This window comes from Chiloscyllium plagiosum, chromosome 34, assembly GCF_004010195.1.
Source record: "Chiloscyllium plagiosum isolate BGI_BamShark_2017 chromosome 34, ASM401019v2, whole genome shotgun sequence".
Taxonomy (NCBI): Eukaryota; Metazoa; Chordata; class Chondrichthyes; order Orectolobiformes; family Hemiscylliidae; genus Chiloscyllium; species Chiloscyllium plagiosum.
In genome coordinates, this window is record NC_057743.1 from 28169718 (window position 1) to 28181597 (window position 11880).

General features: G+C 42.9%; 1 protein-coding gene across 1 annotated transcript in view; it reads left to right on the forward strand.

Annotated features, from left to right (window-relative positions):
• The first annotated feature begins 1427 nt into the window (after positions 1-1427).
• Positions 1428-11880, forward strand: part of LOC122540113 (MORN repeat-containing protein 1-like) — a 44992-nt gene continuing 34539 nt past the window's right edge. The window contains exons 1-4 of the mRNA XM_043675422.1: positions 1428-1534; positions 7123-7194; positions 9344-9442; positions 11718-11828. Coding sequence (XP_043531357.1) covers positions 1474-1534; positions 7123-7194; positions 9344-9442; positions 11718-11828 — 343 coding nt within the window. The 5' untranslated portion in view covers positions 1428-1473. The remainder of the gene's footprint in view (positions 1535-7122; positions 7195-9343; positions 9443-11717; positions 11829-11880) is intronic.

The window sequence follows — 11880 nt, forward strand, 5'->3', positions numbered from 1 at the left end:
GGAGTCTCTTGTTAGACTACCAGCAATTTCCTTCACGAGATCAAACAGTCCCTGTAGATCCCTACTAGAATGGAGAATGATGGCAGCAAATCCATCAATTAGCTCAGATAACATGATGAACAGTGGTGAGGATTCATTTTATGACATATAAAAGCTTAAGTTTACAGATAAAACTCAAAAGGAGGTCATTTGATCTATCAGGTCTGTGGCAATCAAAGAACTGCTATCCTGTCTAATCTAACCTTTCAACTTTTGGTCCATAGACCCACCTCAAGTATAAATCCAGATTTTAAAAAAAGGCCAATAAGAGTTTTTCCCTCAACCTATACACTTTCAGGCAGTGAGTTCCAGATCCCCAACACTCTCTGGGTGAAAAATATTCTCAACTCCCCTCAAATCATTTTACTAATTGCTTTAAATCTATGCCCCCAGGCTGCTTATTTCTCTGCTGGGGGGCATATATTGTTCCGATCTACTCGATTTAGGTTTCTGAATTCTGAACTCCTCAATTAAATCTCCCATAAGTTTATTCTGCTCCCAAGGCAACAAACCCTGTCCAACAAAGCTTTCCTAAATTGATAAAACTTTCCATTCCTGGCAACGTGTGTGTGAATCTCTCCTGTACTCTCTGCAGTCTGATCACACCATTTGTTTGCAAAAGGATGAAGAATTCTGTTAAATATGTAATATGAACCAGTGGAGCCCAGGACTGGGAGAGCATTAAGTCTGGAGTTGCAGCATAAAGAAGAGGGCTGAGCAGGGTACAGATATGAAGCTCATGTGAGAGATTTTACTTGGGAATCTGGATCTAAATCTGTGCTTTGGGCTTGAGCGGCCAGGACCAGATACAGAATACTGCATGTTGAAGCTAATCAAATTTTAGGTGTGGTAGTCACATGGTTTCCTCATAGCATTGCCAACTGAAGTTGGACAAATTCCTGCAGATTTAATCACATGATCTTTTAGCGCAAAAATACTTTCAACTTGTTTTGACATTTGTATAAATAAACAAGTATTCCAGGAAAACAAAACTTTTTTTTTGTAAATGCCCTGGTGATTTGTCAATGAATTGCTCCCAGCAATATCCAGATTTTTTTTTGTAATTCTTAGAAAATCTAGAACTATCTGGGAGGGATCTTATTGCAATGAGGTTACCACCAACGAACAAGAAGCTGACAGAAGACAGCTGAAGTTAACAAAACCCATTCAGCACAATATGTCTCTCCCTCCCCTGTCCTTCCAATTGGGCCCAGGAAGATTCCTCATCAGAGTATGAGCAGTGGCCTATGGGTGGCGCAAACGTTGGGAGGACCGTTACTCTGGCGCCACCTCCTGCGATCATCTTGCTGGCCGTTGGTCGGGAGCATTGGACCCGCTGGAAACTCCGAATCGCTATTGGTGAGTTTCCCCTAGCAACGGCGTCAGTGCCTCGACCAATGGGTGGCGCTGTTATTGATTTCGGGCCGCCGTGCGATGGAGGTACTCCAGGGCACTGGTCGTTATGTCGGGGACGTGAAACGACAGCTGCGGGACGGTGAGGACCCGGAATCGGCCGGTTAACGGGGCAGTGATACGGGCCGTTTAGAGGGGTAATACCTCCAGCCAGTACAGTGCAGTTGGGAAGTTGTCTGCTGGTTGTTGTATTTGGCATGTTAATATTTTTCCCACATGTCTCTGGTTGTCAAGCGTGTTAGCTTAGTGGCAGTGGTCAATCTGCTTGTTATGTCGTTGCAAGACAGTTTAAACTCTGATGTGGAGGATATGGAGAATCAATAACAACCTAAACAGCTTACTTTAACATAACAAACACAGAGCCATAAGAGGAGGCTATTTTTCACCTCTCCCTCCTTATTAAATATATTCCATCATGGTAAAAATCTCACAACATCAGGTTATAGTCCAACAGGTTCATTTGGAGTACCTTTGGAACGCTGCTTCTTCATCAGGTAGCTGTGGAGTAGGATCATAAGACAGAATTTATAGCAAAAGCTCACAGTATCATGCAATTGATTCAATATATTGAACAAACCTAGATTGCTGTTAAGTCTTTAATCTTTTTGAATGGGTTGCAGGTACCAATTCATTAATATGTAAATCCAAGAACTTTTTCGAAGTCGCATTCCTGAGATAACTTAAGATTTTATATTAAAAAAGTGATATCTCAGCCCTGACACACTATAGGTGTGAGGTTAGAGTCTGTCTGTATTTCAATCTTGACTCACACCGGTTCTATTTCCAAAGTAGGAATTTATAAAATGTCACACGGACTGACTGCCTATTGTATGTTTTTGAACAAAATAGAATGTTTCTGCAAATACATTTGTGATTTGATCTTGATTTTAACTTTTAAACCTTACTGGGGATAACTCTATTCTTAGCACTATGTTTGACAACAAGTCCTTTCATTTAATTGATTTTTTTCAACAATGGGTAGGTATACGAAGGTAAGAAAGGAAGTCATGCACTTTAAACCAGGGTCAGGAGTTACAGTGTGAATGAAATGGTGCAATTTTGATGGATATGTACTCCATTGTGAAAAATGATGTTAGAAATTTAAACAGCAATGTCCTATCCTGCCTGTCTTTCAGTCTGTCTATCTTCACATGCACCATTTCTAGTTACACTCCACCTTACTTATAAGATACAAGAAATAAGTGAAGTTGCTATTTATCCAGGCTAGGAGTTACATTAAAACGTCTTGAGGCTGTCATTTACAGAAACATGTGTTTGTCACATATCTTTACTGGACATATTTGCTTTGAAAAGGTTTGACTTAGTCATTGCTAATCTTCAATCCCTCCCTGAGACAAAGGACTGCCGGGGTCTAATCTCTCACTTTCGGATTCTCTATGACTTTTATGCATATGCAAATGCAAATTCACCCTATAGGGTTGGGTGGGTGTGTGTGCGCGCACGCATGTGAGGGGGAGAGAGCGTGAGTGTGACAGAGTATAAGCCTGCGAGAGGGTGTGACCGGGTGTGTGTGTGTGTGTGTGTGTGTGTGTGTGTGAGAGAGAGAGAGACAGACAGACAAACACTGTGTGAGTATGTAAGAATGTGTGTGCATGATAGTGTGTAGTGTGACATGAGCCCAAGGTCCCTGTTAAGGCCATCCTCTTGGGTGCCGAATATGTTTAGGATGGAAGCTAGAGAAGTGCACTTCTCTATTACATATTAAAACAGCCATCCCCAACGGACAAGCCGTATGCATACTGAACTCATCTCTGTCTACCTTGACACTGTCCTATCCTCTCCAGTCTAGTAACTCCCCACATACGTTCAAGACACCACCCACGCCGTCCACCTCCTCCAAGACATCCGTTTCCCCGGCCCCCAACACCTCATCTTCACCATGGATATCCAATCCCTCTACATCTCCATCTGCCATTAACAGGGCCTCCATGCCTTCCGTTTCTTCCTCTCCTGACGTCCTCAACAGTACCCTTCCACAGACACACTCATTCGTTTGGCTGAACTGGTCCTCACCCTCAACAATTTCTCCTTCGAATCCGCCCACTTCCTCCAGACCAAAGGGGTAGCCATGGGCACACATATGGGCCCCAGCTATGCCTGTCTCTTTGTTGGCTACGTAGAACAGTCCACGTTCCATAGTTTCACTGGCACCACTCCCCACCTCTTCCTCCGCTACATTGATGACTGCATAGGCGCCATCTCGTGCTCCAGCGAGGAGGTTGAGCAATTCATCAACTTCACCAACACATTCCACCCTGACCTTAAATTTACCTGGACCATCTCTGACACCTCCTCCCCTTCCTGGACCTCTCCATCTCCATTAATGACCACTGACTTGACACCGACATTTTTAACAAACCCACCGACTCCCACAGCTACCTGGATTACACCTCTTCCCACCCTACTGCTCACCTTCCACCCTACCAACCTTCGCAAAAACCAAATCATCCGCCGACATTTCCGCCACCTCCAAATGGACCCAACCACCAGGGATATATTTCCCTCCCCACCCCTCTCTGCTTTCCGCAAAGACCGTTCCCTCCATGACTACCTGGTCAGGTCCACGCCCCCCAACAACCCACCCTCCCATCCTGGTACCTGCCCCTGCCACCGCAGTAATTGCAAAACCTGCGCCCACACCTCCTCCCTCACCTCCATCCAAGGCCCCAAAGGAGCCTTCCACATCCATCAAAGTTTTACCTGCACATCCACCAATATCATTTTTGTATCCGTTGCTCCCGATGCGGTCTTCTCTACATTGGGGAGCCTGCACACCTCTTAGCAGAGCGCTTTAGGGAACATCTCTGGGACACCCGCACCAATCAACCACACCGCCCTGTGGCCCAACATTTCAGCTCCCCCTCCCACTCAGCCGAGGACATGGAGGTCCTGGGCCTCCTTCACCACCGCTCCCTCACCATCCGACACCTGGAGGAAGAACGCCTCATCTTCCACCTCGGAACAATTCAACACCAAGACATCAATGTGGACTTCACCAGTTTCCTCATTTCCCCTTCCCCCACCTCATCCAGTTTCTCCCCACCTCCACCCTCCTCTCATTTATCTCTTCACCCTGCAGGCACTCTGCCTCTATTCCTAATGAAGGGCTTTTGCCCGAAACGTCGATTTTCCTGCTCCTTGGATGCTGCCTGAACTGCTGTGCTTTTCCAGCACCACTCTAATCTAGAGTCTGGTTTCCAGCATCTGCAGTCCTTGCTTTTACCGTATGCATACGGATCAGTTCAGATGGGGAGGAAGGCGACGGACACCTGAAGGTGCTGAAGGATACCCTCATAAGAACAGGGTACGATGCTCAACTCATCGATTGCCAGTTCCAATGTGCCACAGTGAGAAACTGTAATGACCTCCTCAGGAGACAGACACTGGATCCAACCGATAGGGTACCCTTCGTTGTCCAGTACTTCCCAGCAGTGGAGAAACTACGGCATATCTTCGCAGCCTGCTACACATTATCGATGAGGATGAGCACCTCACCAAGACCTTGCCTACGCCTCCACCTCTCACCATTAAACAACCGCCAAACCTGAAACAGACCATTGTTTGCAGCAAACTGCCCGGACTTCAGGACAACATCGACTACAACACCGTACTACTCTGTCTTGGCGACCACTGCAAGACGTGTTAGTGTTGACATGGATACCACCATTATACATGGGGACACCACCCACCATGTATGCATGTGACTTGGCCATTGTTGTCTGTCGTATACGCTGCAGGCAAGATGCCCCGAGACATGGTAAATTGGCGAGACCCAACAGATGCTACGGCAACAGATGAATGGATACCGTGCAACAATCATCAAACGGGGATTGTTCTCCAAGGCGGACTTCAGCATACGCAACAACGCAGAGTGGCTGAGCAGAGGCTGATAGCTAAATTTGGCACTCATGAGGAGGCCTTCAGCAGGACGTTGGATTCATGTCACACTACAGGTGACCCCACTACACTATACACTCTCACGCACACACAAAAGCACACATACACACACATTCTTCTGCTCTCTCACTCATGCAGATCCTCTCTCATACACACTGTCTTTCAGACACACACATATACCCCACACACACTTACCCATGTGCGCTCTCTCACTCTCTGTCTGTCTAGAGTCAGTCTGACTCAAGATTGGAATACAGATAAACTCGAACCTCACACCTTTTACTGCATTTTATGAACTGAGATGTCACTTTTTTGTTATAAACTCTTAAGTTATCTTGGGAATGGGACTTGAAAGAAATTCTGGGATTTACATTTAAAGAATCGATACCTGCGACGCATTCTAAAAGATGAAAGATTTAACAGCAGTCTAGGTTTGTTCAATATATTGTATCGGTTGCATGATACTATGATCTTTTGCTATAAATTGTGACTTGCGATTCTGCCCCACTAGTTACCTGATGAGGGCACAGTGCTACAAAAGTTAGTACTTCCAAATAAACCTGTTGGACTATAACCTGGTGTTGTGTGACTCAAAGTTTTGGAATTTGGGAAAAAGCCTCAAACCATCCTGGCCTGAAAATGAGAAGTTTTCTATAGAAAAGATGAATTTTTGCCCTTGGTGGTCAACTGTATATTCCCTTTCATTAGAGTTGACTGACTCCAATTCAGACCTGAATTGGTTTCAGGCATAACCTGTGTTGGAGTAATACTCTACTTGTATAACCAACCACATCTCAATAACAAATAAAAACAAATGATGTCTCAACAATTCACCCCCATCCCTTTATTGCAATGCGTCCTTAACTGAAGGCAGTAGGGTGAATGAGGGCAAAGTATCAAAGTCCTTCTTTATTTTCCACTCATTTAAATGCCAGTTGGGATACACAAATGTTATCAATAGAAATCAAATTAACAGTAGTGTCTCCTTTCTGATTGCAAAAATAATAAGTGTCTAATAAATAATAAATGTCAAATTATACTTAAAATAAAAGTGAGTATATTACGTCAAAATGTGTTACTGTGTCTAGTATGGTCTCCAGTCATTCTGATACCCAGGAAAGTCTCTGGTGTATTGGCTGACAACATGTGTTCCTTCTTTAGAGACACCCAAGCACTGAAATTGTTGTGGGAGAGAGGCTGGCAGTTGGTCTGAAGAACCTCCTTGAGTGCTTGCTGCCTGGACCTGTTAGGCTAGATCCAGGAGTAATTCTCATGAAGCGATTCTGGTTTGTTTCCCCCTCAGGTGTAGACAGTCAAAGAACAGGAATGTCAATTTTTCTGTAAACTGAAGAGCAGTCCAGGTGAAAGAGGGGTTGGAACCTCATTCCACCATTTTCTAAATTTTAAGATGGCGGCACGATGGCTCAGTGGTTAGCACTGCTGCCTCCCAGCGCCAGGGACCCGGGTTTGATTCCTGCCTCGGGCGACTGTCTGTGAAGTTTGACATTCACCCTGTATCTGTGTGGGTTTCCTCCCACAATCCAAAAGATGTGCAGGTCAAATAAATTGGCTGTGCTAATTTGCCCATAGTGTTAGTTGCATTAGTCAGGGGAAAAACAGGGTCTGGAAATTCTTTTGTAAGTTTCTGACTTCAGCTCAGAATGAAATGATTTCTGAATTTTTTTTTACTGCTGTAATTAAGTGGGGAAATTCAACTTTTGTAAATAGAACATTGATTTTTATTTCTTTCAGGGTTTGGTCTGTATATTTATCCGAACAGCTTTTATCAGTATGAGGGAGAATGGAAAAATGGGAAAAAGCATGGTAAGTTATTCATGTGCTGCTTTCTGAAGTATAACATCCATTGTGTATTGTCAAACAAAGGAAGACCTTGTGTTTGGAAATCAAGTTCCCAAATCTTGAACTTTCTGAAAGTCCTTGCAGTCAGTGAAGCACTTTTAGTGGAGGCTCCTGAGTTAACACGGGAAAGAGGGCGGCCAGTTTACACACAGCAGGGAATAATGACCAGATAATCTATTCTAGTGATATTGGATGAAACATAAACATTGTCCAGGAGATTGTATTCCAAGTCCTCACTCTTTCAGAATGGTTCCATAGGATCTTTTATGTCCACCTGTGATGCTTTAGTATTTGACTGGGAAGGCAATATCTCTGATATTGCAGCATTCCCTCAGTTCTGCACAAGAGTCAGCCTAGATTTTTAGTGCTAGTCTCTGAAGTGGGTCTGCAAATCCACAACCTTATAACTCAGGCTAGTATGCTACCCACTGAGCAATACTGATATTTGTAAAATGGTATGCTTCTATAAGCTTGATTATCATTCTATGCCTTCTCATAGAGTCATAAAGATGTATAGCACAGAAACAAACCTTTCAGTCCAACTCATTCGTGCAGACCAGATATCCTAAATTAATCTTGGCCCATTTCCTTCTAAACCCTACCTATTCATATACCCATCCAGATGCCTATAAATGTTGTAATTGCGCCAGCCTCCACTATTTCCTCTGACATTTCAATCCATACATGCACCATCCTCTGTGTGGAAGGAGTTGCCCCTTAGGTCCTTTTAAATCTTTCCCGTCTTGCCTTAAATCTATGGCCTCTAGTTTGGACTCCCCTACCCTGGAAAAAAGACTTGGCTATTCGCCCTATCTATGCCCCTCATGATTTTATAAATCTCTATAAGATCACCCATCAGCCTCCAATGGTCAAGGAAAACAGCCCCAGCCTATTTGGCCTCTTCCTATAGCTCAAGCCCTCAAACCCTGGCAATATCCTTGTAAATCTTTTCTGCACCCTTTCAAGTTTCACAACATCTTTTCTATAGCAGGGAGACCAGAACTGAACACAGTATTCCAAAAGGACCTAACCAATGTCCTGTACAGCCGCAACATGACCTCCCAACTCCTGTACTCAGTGCACTGACCAATAAAAGCAAATGTACTCAATGCCTTCTTCACTACCCTGTCTATCTGTGAATCCACCTTCAAGGAACTTTGAACCTGTACCCCAAGCTGTCTTTGTTCGGCAACACTCTCAGGACCTTATCGTTAAGTGTATATGTTCTACCCCAATTTGCCTTTCCAAAATGCAGCACCTTGCATTCATCTAAGTTAAACTCCATCTGCCACTCCTCGGCCCAATAGCCCATCCAATCAAGGTCCCATTGTACTCTGAGGTAACCTTCTTTGCTGTCCACTACCACCAATTTTGAAGTGCTCTAAGTTATTTGATAATTTCATATGCAATGATTCCATATATAGTTTAGATTTTTGTTTAATGTTTTTAAGTTGGGTAGGGAAAGGTGACTAGATATGTGATATCTGTAATTCTTTTGACTCTGGTGCACATTATATCTAAATCCAAAGTCACATCACAGACTGCAGTGACAGGTTTTCACAAATTTAGATTCTTTAAGCTCCTTTCCATTCTCTGCAAACTTGCATTACCCTTTCTGTTGACTCCACTGAACAGCATATACTGATATTAATAGATTATTCCTAGTGAGCTCAGGCACACTTTCCATACAGTTTTGCTATTTTGATTCTCAGCTTTTGGATTTTTCAAATTAAATTTTGGAGTCTTAAGAAAAGACTACAATCCAACATTTTGGTTTCAATCCATAATTGTCCAAATCATTACTCAAAACTATTAATACATCTACATATGATTAGCACTACTTTCTGACAACTGACACAGCATGGCCTTGACCGTTTGTTACAGTTGATTTAAAAACAAAACTGGGTTGCAATCTTTGTCTCCTGTTTTCTTACTCCTGGGTGTAATGTCTTTCTCTAAGCAAACCCTTTTTTAAAAAAGTAAGGCAGGTCTGTTTTGTCATTGTTTGCTGTCAATATTCTGATTTGTAACCTGGTCACACAGTTCAAATTTGAACTGTCTAGTACTGATTGACAGGAAAGGCTGTGATTGATTTTATTTTTGGTCATACTAGGTATTGGGAAGTTTCTCATGAAGGATGGAAGTTACTATGAAGGAGAGTTTGCGAATGGAGAAATAGAAGGGAACGGTATCCGGTACTGGGCTTCCTCTGGTATGAACACTTGTCAAATCGCTATCTGTTAAATTGATTTTTTACACATGATCTTAAAACCCATTCCTGTTTAAGAAAAAGAATAATTTAGCAAATTAAGATCTTGAGGGATCGAGCAAGTGAACTTGTGTGTCATTTTCACTTCAGTGATTTCATACATGCAATTAAACATTTCTGTACTTTATTACAATTTGTGTTTCTGAACAGTTTAAAATTAATGTCTTTGTTTCCTATACAGATGTTATGTCCTTAACTTATTTTTTTGTTTTTAAATGTTTTAGGTTCTTCTTGGACTGTTCCTATTAATCCCATCCTTTGTTTAATGTTGATTTAAGTATTAGAACTTGCTTGCTGCTTTAGCTGATCACCAAAACCTTGCATTTACGTAGCATCTTTGATCTATTAAAACATTCCAAAAAACTTCACATGAACACTATCAAATATTACTTGACACTTTCCCACATAATGGCTGTATCAGGATGGATGACCAAAATCTTAGGTTTTAAGGACCATCTGAAAAGAGGTGATTTGGGGGCAAATTGAGGTCACAACAACCAATGATGAAGAATTATATTTGCCGATACATGAGAGACCAGAATTGTAAGAGTGCAGAGTTCACAGAAGAACTTGAAAAGAAGGGATAAAGTTTTAAAACTGGTGCTGTCAACAGACCGAGAGGCAATGAGTGACTAGGAATTGGTGCAAGTTATGATGCAGACAGCAGAACTTTTTAGTTGAGCTCACATTTAAGGTGTTGCAAGGATCCTACTTGGCTTAGTCAAGAAGTTTTTATCAATTGATACACTGGGCCAGTGCTAAGGATGCTATAGAGGTGGAAGTAGGTGATCATTTTGCAGATTACTGTGAATAATGTTCTCAATGTGTCCCTTGTGGAAAGTGCCTGTGTGGGTATTGGATAAGGTTGGGGTTGGGACTCTCTGTGATGGCCAGTGATGAACAGCTTGCTTGTAAATTTTTTTCCTTGGCTCACACATAAGCCATAGGCACTCAGCCCCTTTGGGAAGGAAGAACATACTGTTCACAGAAACAATGACTGTTTAATGAGGTAGAGAAGGCATGCAGCTCTTTGAAGCAAAACCTAGCAAAGATTCTGCACCTGAAGGAATAGACAATAGGTGCAGGAGTAGGCCATTTTGCTCTTCGCCCTGCACCACCATTCAATATGATCATGGCTGATCATCCTTAATCAGTATCCTGTTCCTGCCTTATCTCCATAACCCTTGATTCCACTATCCTTGAGAGCTCTATCCAACTCTTTCTTAAATGAATCCAGAGACTGGGCCTCCACTGCCCTCTGGGGCAGAGCATTCCACACAGCTACCACTCTCTGGGTGAAGAAGTTTCTCCTCCTCTCTGTCCTAAATGGTCTACCCCGTATTTTTAAGCTGTGTCCTCTGGTTCGGCACTCACCCATCAGCGGAAACATGTTTCCTGCTGCCAGAGTGTCCAATCCTTTAATAATCTTATATGTCTCAATCAGATCCCCTCTCAGTCTTCTAAACTCAAGGATATACATACCCAGTCTTTCAGCGTAAGGTAGTCCTGCCATTCCAGGAATTGACCTCGTGAACCTACGTTGCACTCCCTCAATAGCCAGAATGTCTTTCCTCAAGTTCTGGAGACCAGAACTGCACACAATACTCCAGATGTGGTCACCAGGGCCCTGTACAGCTGCAGAAGAACCTCTTTGCTTCTATACTCTTGTTATGAAGGCCAGCATGCTATTAGCCTTCTTCACTACCTGCTGTACCTGCATGCTTACCTTCATTGACTGGTGTACAAGAACACCCAGATCTCTCTGTACTGCCCCTTTACCTAAATTGATTCCATTTAGGTAGTAATCTGCCTTCCTGTTCTTGCCACGAAAGTGGATAACCATACATTTATTCATATTAAACTGCATCTGCCATGCATCTGACCACTCACCTAACCTGTCCAGGTCACCCTGTAATCTCTTAACATCCTCCTCATATTTCACCCTGCTACCCAGCTTAGTATCATCAGCAAATTTGCTAATGTTATTACTAATACCATCTTCTATATCATTAATATGTATTGTAAAGAGCTGCGGTCCCAGCACTGATCCCTGTGGTACCCCACTGGTCACTGCCTGCCATTCCGAAATGGAGCCGTTTATCACTACTCTTTGTTTCCTGTCAGCCAACCGGCTTTCAATCCAAGTTAGTACCTTATCCAATGCCATGGAGGAACTTAAGCATAATAAAAATGTAAATTTTTTTTAATTTTTTTATAGGAAATGAATATTGTGGACAGTTCTCACAGGGAGAGCTTCATGGATTTGGAGTGATGAAGTACTTTGATGGCACTCGGTATGAAGGAGAGTTTCACTATGGCGTCCGAACAGGTGAATGTATTTTTGTCTGATTTTTTAATCTATATGTAGCCTGCCTGTTCAA